General features: G+C 57.6%; 7 protein-coding genes across 7 annotated transcripts in view; 3 read left to right on the forward strand and 4 right to left on the reverse strand.

The window, feature by feature from the left end:
- The window catches only part of ACA1_143070 (ATPase, AAA domain containing protein), a gene marked incomplete at both ends in the record, with an annotated part of 6,274 nt that extends 3,079 nt beyond the window's left edge, over positions 1-3,195 (forward strand). Inside the window, 16 exons of the mRNA XM_004353443.1 lie at positions 47-70; positions 165-241; positions 322-408; positions 559-703; positions 805-922; positions 981-1,010; positions 1,133-1,231; positions 1,333-1,443; positions 1,578-1,668; positions 1,762-1,873; positions 1,966-2,058; positions 2,202-2,325; positions 2,441-2,560; positions 2,638-2,745; positions 2,856-3,024; positions 3,122-3,195. Of these exons, the coding sequence (XP_004353495.1) occupies positions 47-70; positions 165-241; positions 322-408; positions 559-703; positions 805-922; positions 981-1,010; positions 1,133-1,231; positions 1,333-1,443; positions 1,578-1,668; positions 1,762-1,873; positions 1,966-2,058; positions 2,202-2,325; positions 2,441-2,560; positions 2,638-2,745; positions 2,856-3,024; positions 3,122-3,195 (1,582 nt within the window). The remainder of the gene's footprint in view (positions 1-46; positions 71-164; positions 242-321; positions 409-558; positions 704-804; positions 923-980; positions 1,011-1,132; positions 1,232-1,332; positions 1,444-1,577; positions 1,669-1,761; positions 1,874-1,965; positions 2,059-2,201; positions 2,326-2,440; positions 2,561-2,637; positions 2,746-2,855; positions 3,025-3,121) is intronic.
- A 280-nt stretch (positions 3,196-3,475) lies between these two features.
- Positions 3,476-4,045, reverse strand: ACA1_143280 (protein transport protein bet1, putative; the record flags this gene model as incomplete). The annotated part of the gene is made up of 3 exons (XM_004353444.1): positions 3,476-3,595; positions 3,680-3,772; positions 3,893-4,045. Coding segments are annotated over 3 exons (366 nt in total), but the record flags the coding sequence as incomplete, so codon positions are not given.
- Positions 4,046-4,304: 259 nt separating this feature from the next.
- Positions 4,305-5,785, reverse strand: ACA1_143290 (uncharacterized protein; the record flags this gene model as incomplete). The annotated part of the gene is made up of 3 exons (XM_004353445.1): positions 4,305-5,138; positions 5,267-5,539; positions 5,684-5,785. The coding sequence occupies 3 exons, from the start codon at positions 5,783-5,785 to the stop codon at positions 4,305-4,307; spliced, it is 1,209 nt and encodes a 402-aa protein (XP_004353497.1).
- Positions 5,786-6,163: 378 nt separating this feature from the next.
- ACA1_143300 (mRNA capping enzyme, beta chain, putative) lies at positions 6,164-7,686 on the reverse strand (the record flags this gene model as incomplete). The annotated part of the gene is made up of 6 exons (XM_004353446.1): positions 6,164-6,527; positions 6,626-6,801; positions 6,904-6,972; positions 7,099-7,218; positions 7,321-7,401; positions 7,543-7,686. 6 exons carry the CDS (start codon positions 7,684-7,686, stop codon positions 6,164-6,166), a joined length of 954 nt encoding a protein of 317 aa, XP_004353498.1.
- Positions 7,687-8,058: 372 nt separating this feature from the next.
- ACA1_143310 (ribosomal L29e protein family) lies at positions 8,059-8,382 on the forward strand (the record flags this gene model as incomplete). Its single annotated transcript, XM_004353447.1, has 2 exons — positions 8,059-8,160; positions 8,248-8,382. 2 exons carry the CDS (start codon positions 8,059-8,061, stop codon positions 8,380-8,382), a joined length of 237 nt encoding a protein of 78 aa, XP_004353499.1.
- A 218-nt stretch (positions 8,383-8,600) lies between these two features.
- ACA1_143320 (uncharacterized protein) lies at positions 8,601-9,497 on the reverse strand (the record flags this gene model as incomplete). Its single annotated transcript, XM_004353448.1, has 4 exons — positions 8,601-8,794; positions 8,887-9,033; positions 9,097-9,206; positions 9,340-9,497. The coding sequence occupies 4 exons, from the start codon at positions 9,495-9,497 to the stop codon at positions 8,601-8,603; spliced, it is 609 nt and encodes a 202-aa protein (XP_004353500.1).
- Positions 9,498-9,808: 311 nt separating this feature from the next.
- On the forward strand, positions 9,809-11,400 carry ACA1_143330 (uncharacterized protein; the record flags this gene model as incomplete). The annotated part of the gene is made up of 3 exons (XM_004353449.1): positions 9,809-9,910; positions 10,135-10,407; positions 10,609-11,400. The coding sequence occupies 3 exons, from the start codon at positions 9,809-9,811 to the stop codon at positions 11,398-11,400; spliced, it is 1,167 nt and encodes a 388-aa protein (XP_004353501.1).
- Positions 11,401-12,995: the final 1,595 nt, after the last annotated feature.

Below are 12,995 nucleotides of genomic sequence, written 5' to 3' on the forward strand. Positions count from 1 at the left end.
ACCGGCGCATGCTCGATTTCATCGTCGGCCTCGACACCGAGTTCAGCGAACTCGTCGAGGGCTCGCACAGGTATTTACATTTGTTTCTATTTATCTTTTGAATGATGTGTACCACATATTGATTTCTGATTTCTCATTCGTTGTGGAATGGCTGTGGCCTGCAGCTACTACCCCAAGGTGAAGATGGATCAGGTCGTACTGCCTGACGACTCGAAGAAGCTCATCCTCGAGACGGTCGAAGGTACCGCTGCGCGCGCGCGTGCGTGCCCAAGTTGCCGTTCACTCACACGCATGCGAACTCGACAACGATCGCGCCTGCAGGATTCGAATGCTACAAGAAGTTCAGGAAGGATCTGGGCTTCGAGGAGACCATCACCTACGGCAACGGCATCCTCCTGCTCTTCTACGGTACACCGCATGGCTCACCCGACTTATTTCTTCATTGCCACCGCAAGCAAGTGTCATTTATTTACTAATTGTCTGTCATTGTTGTGTTTATATTTCTAAATATATATATTTCTAAATTATATAATAATTATAATAATAATAATAATATAGGCACCTCGGGCACGGGCAAGACGATGATGGCCAACGCGTTGGGCAACAAGCTGGGCAAGCGCATCCTCCTGATCAACTTCACCTCGCTCGGCGGCAACCAAGCCGACGAAGTGATCAAATTCATCTTCCGCGAGGCCAAGCTCACGTACGACACGACACCGGACACGACACACGACACCGACACGACACACGACACACGACACACGACAATGACACTCGTTGATCGGTTGTTATGTGAACGCGCAGGGACTCGATCTTGTTCTTCGATGAGTGCGAGCAGATCTTCCTGTCGCGCGACAAGGGCGGCAACGAGGTCAACCTGCTGCTGACCGAGATCGAGCGTCACGACGGCCTCATCATCATGGTACCCCCCGTGCCCCACATTCCCTTCAATCAAGAAATTCCTCACATTCCACCCCCAGGCGACCAACCGGGCGTTCGACCTGGACGAGGTACGTGAAATGCCCTCTCCCCCCCCGCACCCCACGAATCGAAGCTACTCGGGCGATCTCTTATTTTATTTATTTCAATTATTAATTAAATATATGTTTGCTCGATCACACACGACACACAGGCCATGCATCGCCGTGTGACGTTGGCGATCGAGTTCAGGCAACCCGACCCGGTCTTGCGTCAGAAGATCTGGCGGGCGCATGTGCCATCCGGCCTCACGGTACACACCAGACACGACACGACACGACACGACACGACACGACACACGCACACAAGGTTTACTCATTCCTCCCCCTCTTCGATGGCCCCTTTCTCTTGCAGCTGGCGGATGACATCGACTGGAAGGCGCTGGCCATGAAGTACGAGCTGACGGGCGGCTTCATCAAGAACGCCGTGCTCTCCGCGCTGTCGTCGGCCGTCAACAGGGACAAGGTGCGCACCACCTCACATCCTATTCCTATGCCCTGCACACACGCGCCTGCTCATTTCTGTGTCGTGTCGTGTGTCGTGTCGCGTGTGTCGCGTGTGTCGTGTGTCGTGTGTCGTGTCGCTGGTGACACGTGTAGGAGAATCCGGTGATCAAGCACGAGGACCTCGAGAGAGGCTCGCGGCTGCAGTTGCGCGGGCGGCTGGGCATGGTCGACTTTGATCGCCGAGGTACCAAATTTATTTTATTTTATTTTATTTTATTTTGGCTCTTTCTTTGCACCAGGTCGGCAGTGACTGACGCGCCTGCGTGCGCTTGCGCAGTCGTGCCGACGCGGGGCATCGAAGACATCATCGCCGACGACGCAGTCGTCAAGCAGCTGCAGGAGATCATCAACTTCGAGAAGGCCCGCCAGGTGCTGTTCGGTCAATGGGGGTACGCAACGCAACGCAACGCGACACCGCACGACACGCACACGCACACGCCTGCGGTGGTGTATTGACTGTTTGTTTGGGTGTGCCCGGCAGTTATTCGGAGAAGATGTGCTACGACCAGGGCACCACTGCGCTCTTCTACGGTCTGCCCGGTGTGGGCAAGACCCTCGCTGCCGAGGCCGTCGGGTACCTCCTCTCTATGTTGGTGTGTGTCTGTGCGTGTGTGCGTGTGTGCGTGTATGCGTGTGGGTGCGTGTGCGCGTGTGCGTGCGTGTGTGTGTGTTCCATTCGCTGAGATTTGTGGTCGCCTTTATTATTATTATTCGCAGTTTTGAGACGGGCAAGCCGCTGAAGGTGATCAACTGCGCCGAGCTGGTGAGCAAGTACGTGGGCGAGACCGCCAAGAACATCGAATACGTCTTCAAGGAAGCGCGCACCCTCGACGCCATCCTGGTATCCACGCACACGCACACGCACACACGCACACACGCACACACGCACACACACACACGCACACGCACACGCACGGAGGTGACGCTAGGTCTGCGCTGACCCATCGTGTGCGTAGGTCTTCGACGAAGCCGAGTCGCTGTTCGGCGCCCGATCGGACAAGCAGGATTCGTCGACCGACCGCTACGCCAACCTGGACGTCGGCCTGCTCCTCTACCACCTCGAACGCTTCCCGGGGGTACCTTCGCCCCCCTCCACCCCCTCCCCCGCGCGCTTCGCCTGGGCGAGCGGCCACTCACCGCCGCGGGTGCGCAGATCGTGATCCTGACGACCAACCTGATGCCCACGCTGGACTCGGCCTTCCACCGCCGCCTCCGCTTCATGGTCGAATTTCCCACGCCCGACGTCAAGCTGCGCGAGAAGGTACTTTTGCGTCATATGTGCGTGTGCGTGTGCGGTCGTGCGTGTGTTTTGTGTGCGATGGTGTCGTGTGCGTATCGTGTGTTGTGGGCTGATGTAATTTTGTTGCGTAGTTGTGGAGGATTCATCTGCCGCCCAACGCGCCGTTGGCGCCCGACGTCGACCTGGCCAAGCTGGCCGGTCGGTTCGCCTTCGCCGGCGGCAACATCAAGAACGTCTGCTTCAAGGCGGCCTCGCGAGCCGCCCTCCGACTCGACAACGCCCGGATCACCATGGACGACCGTACGCCCCCCCCCCCACCCTCACACCACCAGCCTCCACTGCCCTGATCACCCTCGCTTTCTCTTCGTTCTTCGTTTTCTTCGTTCTTCTTGCACAGTGGAGGACTGCGCGCAGAAGGAGCTGGAGAAGGGAGGCGGCGGCAAGGAGAACCCGGCCTTGCTCTACTCGTAGAGCACCGTGTTCGTGCTCGTGCTCGTGGTCTTGACGATGCGGGTTTGGTTTGGAAAAATAAGAGTCTTGTCTATTCAGCGCCACACGTGTTTCGTTTGTGTGCGTTGCGTTGATTATGTGTGGCGGAATGTAGAGGGGAGAGAAAGTGTGTGTCGTGTCGTGTCAATATGTACAAAGAAGCGTCCGCATCGTGTGCGTGTAGTGTGTTGTGTTGTTGTTGACGCGTTATGTTGATGGCGTGGGGTGTGAGGTGAGCTGGTAGCGAGCGTGTGAGGTGAGCTCAGAAGAAGGTGGCGCCGTAGTAGAGCGTGAGGAAGAGGCCGACCACGAACACGATGAGGTAGAGCATGTGCTTCTTCGTCGCCGTTTGCGTCATGTCGGCCAGCCGCCCGATCGAACCCTAAACACCGCACGACGTACGTACACGGTCGGCTCCCATCTTTCATCGCTCATGATGTGTGTGGGCCATAAAAGAAGGCGTTACCTTGAGCATGCCACCGGTCATGGCAACACCGCTCTCCATCTGATCGAGCAGGGTGTTCGAGTCTCTGATTTCCTTCTTGATGCCCAGTGAAAGCTGCCACGTAGAACCGAATCGAGTCGAATAAATTAGAAACATATCAATCGTTAATTGATGTAAATACAAATGTATGAATTCAGACAAATCAATATAAAATAAAATAAAAATGGGGCGTACGTCTTTAATGGCTGATATTTTTGATCCGATTTTGTCGAGGTGGGCATCGTTGGATTGCTCGAGCCACTCCTCAGACTGCGCGCTGAGGCGGTCCTTCTCCTCGTTTTTGCGGCGAGCGTAGTCATCATACCCCAAGAGGCTTCCTCCCCCTGTGCTAAAGAGTGGAAAAAGCCTTAGCATGAGAAGAGCAGATCAAGCAAGAGGTGGATGAAGAAGAGTCCTTACCGCGACGTCATCTTCTAGGTCAAAGAGTTGATGTTTGCTTGATTGATTTTTCAATTCTCACACTTCTTGCCCAGCCACGTGTTGGTCTCCGCGGGATTTCTCTTCTTTTTTCTTTATCAACAAATAATTAATTTTATTTGGTAATCAGTTTAGTTTATCACAAATGTAAACGGCTGACTTAGTGCCTTTAGTTGGAGGGCTTCTTGTAACCGCCCTTGCTGGCGGGCAGGTAAGCCCGACGCTCGTGCAGCTCGCGCTCCAGCCACCACGTGGCACCGAGCGGCAGCCGCTTCTTGGCCTCCTCGAGATAGGCCTCGGCCTCCTCGAGCCGCGCCTTGGCCTCCTCGAGCGCCGCCTCAGCCGCCGCCTTGGCCTCCTCCGACCGCGCCCGCGCCGCCTCCGCGCTCGTCCGCGCCTGCGTCGCCTGCCGCGCCGCCTCCTCGGCCGCCGCCCGCGCCTGCGAGGCCTGCTGGGCGGCCTGCTCGGCCTCGGCGCGCGCCGCCGACGCCTGTTGCGCCGCCTGCTCGGCCACCTGCGCCGCGCGGTCGGCCTTCTTTACGGCGGCCTCCTGCGTGATCTTGGCCCGACGCAGCGGCAGCGGATCCGACGACAGGTGCTGGGCGAGCTCGTTCTTGGCCCGGTTCTTCTGCACCACGCTGCCCTCCTCGGACTGCCGCGTGAGCTCGGCCGTGCGCCCGTTGAAGGCGTCCTCCTGCGCCTTGAGCTCGTTGAGCGCCGCCTCGAGCTCGGCCTTGGCCGCCTGCAGCTCGGCATTGCGCGCCGTGGCCTCGGCGTCGCGGGTCTTGGCCTCGGCTTCGGTGCGCTTGGCCTCGGCCTCGCGAGTCTTGGCCTCGTCGGCGGCCCGGGTGGCTTCGGCCTCGCGCCGCTTGGCCTCGGCTTCCTGCGCCGTCGCCGCGCGCAGCGCCTCCGACGCCTCGCGATCGCGCGCCTCGGAAGCCGCGAACGCCGCCGACACCTCGTTGAAGATCCGCTCGGCCTTCTCAATCTCCTCCTTCGACCCCTGTTCCATTCGTTCACCCCGCGTGTGTGTGCGGTGGCGCGTGTGCGTGTGCGATCATGCGGGTGCGGTGTGTGCGGTTGGATGAGAAAAATGTCAGATCAAAGAAAAGAGCGAGTGGGGGTGTTGACCTGGGGCGCGTTGACGAGCTTGTGCCAGTCGGCGTTGTACTTGAAGGTGAGGATGTGCGTGAGCGGCACGCGCTTCACCGTGCCCACGATGGCGCCCGTCGACCGCAGCCGGTCCCTCATGGCCTGGACGGTGAGGGTCTCCTTGAAGTGTTCGAGGAACCGGTGGGCCTGGAACTCGTCGAGGTCGGAGCCCTCGGCGCGCTTGGCCTCGTCGAGCTCGATGGCCTTGTGCACGAACGACCACATCTTCTCCGCCTCCTGCGACGCAAACTCCTGTGTTCCCCCACCCCCCACAACAACAACAACATAATATGGATGAGCCAAGGGGGGGGGCAAAAGAACGAAAGCGAAGATTGTTAATTGATCAAAAAGCGAAGACAGCGTAAGATTGAGTGTGTGGGGGGGGGAGCGGTGTACCTCCCAAAAGGCATTGAGGAAGAAGACGGCCTGCTCCTTGTGGGTCTTGGTGACCAGGTTGTCGAGCCTCTCCTTGTCGTTCGATCCTGCGAGTCCTGACATCTTTGCTTTTACGCCGGCTTGCTGTTGTTGTTTCCTGCTTGTCACTGGCCTTGTGTTGCTTCAATTTTTGAGCGTGGAGCACACCAATAAAAATTAAACCCCCACCACCATTGGCTGGTCTTTCGTGTGCGGTCGTGTTTGTGTGTGCGTGTGGTGTCGTGTCGTGTGTCGTGCACGATTTCACAAAGCCATGCTGGGGGTTGTATTGACAGATTGTGCGTGTATGAGGGTCTTGTCGTGTTTGTTGGAGGAGGAGCACGGCCGGTTGGTTGGTTGGTCAGTGTCGCTGTGGCTGTAGCTGTAGCTGGTTGGCGATCGTCAGGAACGCGTGGATGTTATTTAGCAAAGCTGCAATCAACGCCACAAGTCAGTCCAGGATTATTGCCGTGCCATGTCGTAGGCGATGTATGTTGAGTCGTGCGTGTGCGTGTGCGTGTGCGTGTGCGGTGATGCGTGTGCGTGTGCGTGTGCGGTGATGCGTGTGCGTGCGATTGTGGGGTGGGTACCAGTAGCGATGGCCAGAAAGTCGTTGGGGAGTTTGTTGTTGAGCTTCTGTCGTTCGGCGCGCACGAGGGCCATGTCCGCGAGTTCGACCTCCATCTCGTAGGTCGTGCTCGTGCCCTGCCGGTCGAGCTTCTCCACCTTCGTCAGGTCGAACGAGAACAGCTCGAACCGGTAGCTGATCCGCTCCTTCTGTCTCTCGTGGCTCGGTCTCGTGTGCGGCCGCTCCACGTGCTCTTCCCTTTTTTGTCCTCAGCACACGCACACGTCGCACACGTCGCATACAATCAGCTCAGAGGAATGCAGAGGAATGCCGAAGGGAAGGGTGGGCGGGTGTACGTGGAGGCGCTGATTCGGAAGTCGATGACACTCTGCGGGGAGTGGAAGTTGATGTCGCTGATGCGCTTCTTACGGATGATCCGCTTCTCGTTCCCGGCTTCGTCCAACGTCACTCGCACTTGACCCGGGTAGAACATGTCCACCTCTCGAAAATGCGCGTATGTCACCTTCTTGCCCTGAACCCAAGCCAGCCACCCCGTGTGAGATACGACACGGCACGCGCGTCGCACCACCGCACACGGCCAACGACACAACACGCACAAGGCAAAGGTGGGTACTCTGTAGTCCGGTTGCGTTGCCGCACGGAAACGTTCGTTTAGCTTGTCATTAAATAATTTAAACAGTTCCTGTGGATGTCGCGTAAGATGTTTAGCCACAAGCATGGGCAGGAGACACAACACGCGACACGACGACACACAACCAACGCCACATACGAGACACGCGGGCCACGCAGACGTGTAAGGAGCGCGCACCGCAGGAACGCTCGATTGGAAGGTGAGATTGCTGCTGATGACCTCTGTCTCGCAGCTGATGGGCAGGTAGAGGCGCTCTCTTGTGTCTTTGTCCAGCAGGAAACCCAACTTGGCTTCGATCTGCGCGACACCAGCAAAATGGCCGTGTGCGTGTGCGGGTGTCGTGCAGCATGGGATGAGTAGCGCTATTGAAATGGTGCTGGCATGCGTCAGTGGACGTACCTCGATATCGGGTGTCTTGGCGTGGATGAAGAGGAAGTCGGACACCTTGCGTAGCACGCCCTCGATCTCCGAAAATCCAAACTACAGCACCGGACCAAGTAGAAGCCGAAAGAATGTTGATTATTTGTGATAAAAAAAGAGTAATCCTTTGGGCGTAGGGCCGAAGTGCTTGGATTGATCAAAAGGAGGCGAAACTATTTTGATTGCACGAGAGGCACATACAATGCTGCGGTCCAGGCGGAGTGGCTGCTCGGCTACGGGGGCGCCCTGGGTTCGATGTGCGACCACAACCTGTGGTTGTGTCGTCGTCTCCTGCTCGACACGCAATCGCTTCCTGTTCTGCTCTGCACCATCTTCCCTCTCCATTTGCATGTGAATAAATCCAAGAAAAAGTAAAAAGAATAAATAAATGCTACCGTAATGACGTGGACCGCCTTGTGTAGAAATGAACCAGACAAATTTTGTACAATTTGGTGTCGACTTCTTTTTTTCTTCCTCTTCCCTTTCTATCCCACGTCGTGTAATCGGTTGTGCGTACTTCCTTGATCAATAGGTGCGTTCACGCCGCCCCATTCCTTTTCTATTTGTAATTTTTCGTTCTCCATTCTCTCCTCTGCCCACTTTCCCTTGTATGGCCCCTCTTGATCCCTGTGCCCATCCGTTCAATCTGCCATTCATCCATCGTGATGGCCGATGTCCTCGTACTGATTCATTCCCATCCCTTTGATCCTACAGACAATGGCCAAGTCCAAGAACCACACGGCTCACAACCAGGGTCACAAGAACCACAGGAACGGTATCAAGCGCGCCCCCAACCAGAGGCACGTCTCGACCAAGGGCGTACGTACTCCTCAATTCCGGATCGCCGCATTTCCTCCGACCACCACGAATTATTCTCAGCCGAAATGCTGACCGTCTGTTTCACAGATGGACCCCAAGTTCCTCCGCAACCAGAGGTTCGCCAAGAAGCACAACAAGAAGGCCGTGAAGGTGCTTCAGAAGCAGCAGAAGGCCGCCGCTGCCGCTGCCGTTGCCGCCGCCCCCGCTGCCACCAAGCAGTAAATGGATCGTCCTCAGTAAACGCTGTGCATTCAACAACTTTGCCCGATGCCTTGTTCTTGTGGCGGCGCTACGCAAGAATCGTTGAGATGATTTTTATGTGGTGGATGCAGCAAATGTGAAGAGTTTCAAACGAGGCAAAGCTCACAGCTCCTCCGTCGACGACGCCAAAGCGCACTGGCACGCCGGGTGACCGTTCAAGCAAGTTCCTGTGGCCACGTTCAGTGGACAACAAGAGACTTAGACGGGGAAAGGCCGTACCTGATGTGGGCCGGTGATGGTGGTGGATCGGACTGGCCGACGACGCAGAGGCGGAAGTCAGGCCGAAGGGAGTCCACCTGGCTCTTCTTGAAGCCCTTCTTCTGTGCCTTCCACACGTCGAACAGCACGCGCGGCGTCCGGTCCTCTGCAGCAGCTGCAGCGTCGGTACATGATCAATGTCCACCACCACCACCACTACCCTTCCATCACGCACACGCACGGACAGGTAGAGCTGGAGCTCCGTACCTGGTGATTGGCCCTCATGAAGCGGCAAGCGGGTGCGAGCGAGGATGAAGCCCAGGCGAGTGAGGTGAGCGTAGGCGATGTAGTGGTCCAGGGGCACGCCGCCTTCGCTCAACAGCCGAAACACCTGAGCCAGCGACAGCTCCACGTCTGCACGCCACACTGGCGATCAATCAGCCAACCGCGCGGCGCTCAGATAAACTGTAACTGTACCGTGATGTAGAATGCGCAGTAGAGCCTGATCGGCCAGGAAGACGGCTTCCTCCACGTGATAGAACTCTTCCTTCCCGTGAGAGAACCCCATCGTCTTGAACCACTGCCCTCTGCACCAAAACAAGGAATTTATTTTATTTATAATTTCATTTAAATATATTTTAATTGAACAATAACAAATGACATGAACATATATATTATTGTTAATAGATTGAAAATAATCATAGAAAATAAAATGCGCACTTGTTGGTGGTGAGCTGGACAAGGCGCAGGTCTGGCCGCCACACGCCCTCTGAGAGTCGGCGAGGGGCAGTGAAGGGCTTGGGCAGTCCGAGGGCGTTGTACCAACTCTCGACTGCCTCCGCTCCCTTCACCTCCTCTTCATCTCCGTCCTCTGCCATTTTCCGTTCGCTCTCGTCCTCATATCCCTCCGATCTCCAATCTTGTCTTGGTGGTCCTCCGATCCCAGTGCCCGCTTGCTTCGGCCCCCGCTTGGGCAAACTGATCGTCGGCCTGGGTGCTCCTGGGCGCTCCATCAATTTTTTGTTTTGTTTTTTTCTATCTATTTTGTTGTAATTCAAATCGTTAAAATGCACATTTTCAAACACATTTCATTTTTTGTTTTGTGTAGACAGGCCTTGTCCAACATTGCAGCCTTGAGACAACAGCCACAACAAGAGCCGAGCAACAAAGGAAGAGCGTACAAGCAAAGATGTCAGGACTCGCAGGATCGAACGACAAGGAAAGGCTCGACAACCTGGTCACCAAGACCCACAAGGAGCAGGCCGTCTTCTTCCTCAATGCCTTTTGGGAGGTACACCGCTCCCCTTTTATCCAGCCCCTGCCTGCCACCTAATCCTTCACTCCCTCCTCATTTACTCACGCTCACACTATCGTCTTCGTCACTCGATCATCCATCTTTTTTGATCGGTCTTCGCTTTTGTCGCTTTCGTTCTTTTTTGTCCCCCCTCCGCCCCCTCATGTAACGGACTGTGTCACGCAATGTTGTTGTTGTGGGGGGGGGGGGCGCAAACACAGGACTTTGCGTCGCAGGAGGCGGAGAAGATGTGGTCGTTCGTGCACAAGGCCATCGAGCTCGACGAGGCCAAGCGCGCCGAGGGCTCCGACCTCGACGAGTTCCAGGCCCACCGGTTCCTCGAACACTTCAAGGAGACGCTCACGGTGCAGGCGATGAGGGACCGGCTGCGGTCGACGGGCGCCATCGTGGGCACGGTGAAGCGCGTGCCGCTCACGCACATCCTCACCTTCAAGTACAACGCCGACTGGCACAAGCTCGTCAACGCGCCCCAGGTCAACACCCCCCACTCTTTCTCTCTCGTGTGGCCCGAACTGACATTCTCTCTCTCTCTCTCTCTCACACACACACACACACACCGCACACGCATGCTCGCACGCACGCAACCGCACACGCACACCGCACACACACACACACACACACGCACACACACGTGCGCAACGGCACACACCACACGGGGTGAACGAATGGAACAGGGTTCGAAGGAGGAGATTGAGAAGGCCGAGCGGATCTTCAACGAGGTGTCGGCGGCGTTCGCGGCTTCCGAGGCGCGCGATCGCGAGGCGTCGGAGGCGCTGCGCGCGGCGACGGCGCAGGAGGCCGAGGCCAAGCGGCGCGAGGCCGAAGCCACGCGCACTGCCGACGAGGCCAAGACTCGCGAGGCCGAGGCCAAGCGCACCGACGCCGAGGCCACGGCGCGCAATGCCGAGCTGCAGGCGGCCAAGGCCGAGCTCGAGGCGGCGCTCAACGAGCTCAAGGCGCAGGAGGACGCCTTCAACGGGCGCACGGCCGAGCTCACGCGGCAGTCCGAGGAGGGCAGCGTGGTGCAGAAGAACCGGGCCAAGAACGAGCTCGCCCAGCACCTGTCGTCGGACCCGCTGCCGCTGCGTCGGGCCAAGATCACGCAGGAGGCCGCGGTGAAGAAGGCCGACCGCGCGGCGCAGGTGGCCGAGCAGGCGGCGCAACAGGCGTCGGCGGCGCGCGCTGAAGCCGAGCAGGCCGCCCAGCAGGCCACGGAAGCGGCGCGGCAGGCGACGCAGGCGCGGACGAGCGCGGAGGCGGCGCGGGCGCGGTCGGAGGAGGCCAAGGCGGCGGCCGAGGCGGCGCTCGAGGAGGCCAAGGCGCGGCTCGAGGAGGCCGAGGCCTATCTCGAGGAGGCCAAGAAGCGGCTGCCGCTCGGTGCCACGTGGTGGCTGGAGCGCGAGCTGCACGAGCGCCGGGCTTACCTGCCCGCCAGCAAGGGCGGTTACAAGAAGCCCTCCAACTAAGGACCAGAGTCAGCCAGTTCGCGTGTGTCGGCGTCACGGACTCAATTTAGCTGTTATTTTAATAGCAAATAAAAATAAATTGATCTCTTATCTCGAATAATTTTTAAAATAAATCATCATTTATCCATTAGCATTACAAACAATGGCAGCAGCAGGGAAGGCGACGGTGGAGTATGAGGTTAATCTGCGCGTGAAGAAGCAGGTGGAGGGTCCCTTCCTCGAGTGGCTTCGTGCCCACATGCGCGACATGGTGGAGACCACGCGCTGCTTCGTCTCGGCGCGGCTCTACAGCCAGGAGGCCCTCGAGGGGGACAACGAGGCCACCAGCGATGACGCGGCTGACTACGTGCGCTACGTGGCGCTCTACGGGTGCGCTGACCGTGCCGCCCTCCAGCACTACTTCGACCACCACGCCCCGGCCATGCGTGCCGACGGCCTCCAGCGCTTCCCCAACCAATGCGCAGCCACGCGCCGCATCCTCCATCTCCAGCAGAGCAAGCAATAAAGAAGAGCACACGGCCTGGCTCTCTCTCATCAAACACGGGACACAGCGGCAGGAAGGGTTTCACCGGCTCGCGTGGCCCAATGGAAAGGCGTCCGCCTCCTAAGCGGAAGATTGTGGGTTCGATCCCCACCGTGAACGCAAGCAATAAAGAAGAGCACACGGCCTGGCTCTCTCTCATCAAACACGGGACACAGCGGCAGGAAGGGTTTCACCGGCTCGCGTGGCCCAATGGAAAGGCGTCCGCCTCCTAAGCGGAAGATTGTGGGTTCGATCCCCACCGTGAACGAGCTAAACCTTTTTGTAGGTTTTAGGACTATTAACATTGCGTTACTGGGAGAGAGTAGCGGCTCCTCAATCTCCCATCGTTGGGAGTGTTGTAGCTCTTAGATGCTTTTTGGCAACGTTCATCTTGCAGATTAAAGATGACCATGCCCACCTTCCATCCAGCCTTCTGGACGAACGAAGCATGAAGAAAGCACAAAAGAAAAGAAAACGCTTTTTTCTTTCTTTTGTTTTTTGGAGCGATGCAAGGAGGTGGTTTTCTTCCTGGTGGTGGTCCTGGCAGACTGCCCTTCCGCCCTCACGACCCCTCGTTTGGTGGTGCCCCGCCGTATGCTCCGCCCTTCTCCTTTTGCTGATTGTTATTATTATTTATTCTTAATTTGTAAGAAATCACAATATCAGTGGGCACGGCTGGCCTCCCGGCGCGGGCGTTCCACACCACCCTGGCCTGCCCTTTGCACCGTCTCCCTATGGTGGCCCTCCCCCTCGCTTGGTGCGTGGCGTAGTGTAGTGTAGTGTTTTTTGATCAAAACAAGATTCCCTACTCACCCCCGTGCTCGTTTGTGCCGCAGGCGCCAGGAGGACCCTATGGTGGGCCAGCAGCGCACCAGCCCCCGTACGGCTGGCCTCAACCGGGAGGACCAGGTTTGCCCTGACCTCACCCCACTCCCCACTTTTACTTTATTTTCTTACCTATTCACCTGAGCGGCGCACTGTGACTGGCGCAGGTCCGCAGCGGTTCGCTGGTCCGCCGCCGGGCGTGGTTCCTCCCGGCCTCGTGCCGGCTCACCTCCCGCCGGGCGTGCTT

This window comes from Acanthamoeba castellanii, assembly GCF_000313135.1.
Source record: "Acanthamoeba castellanii str. Neff unplaced genomic scaffold scf7180000084709, whole genome shotgun sequence".
NCBI classification, from domain to species: domain Eukaryota; phylum Discosea; order Longamoebia; family Acanthamoebidae; genus Acanthamoeba; species Acanthamoeba castellanii.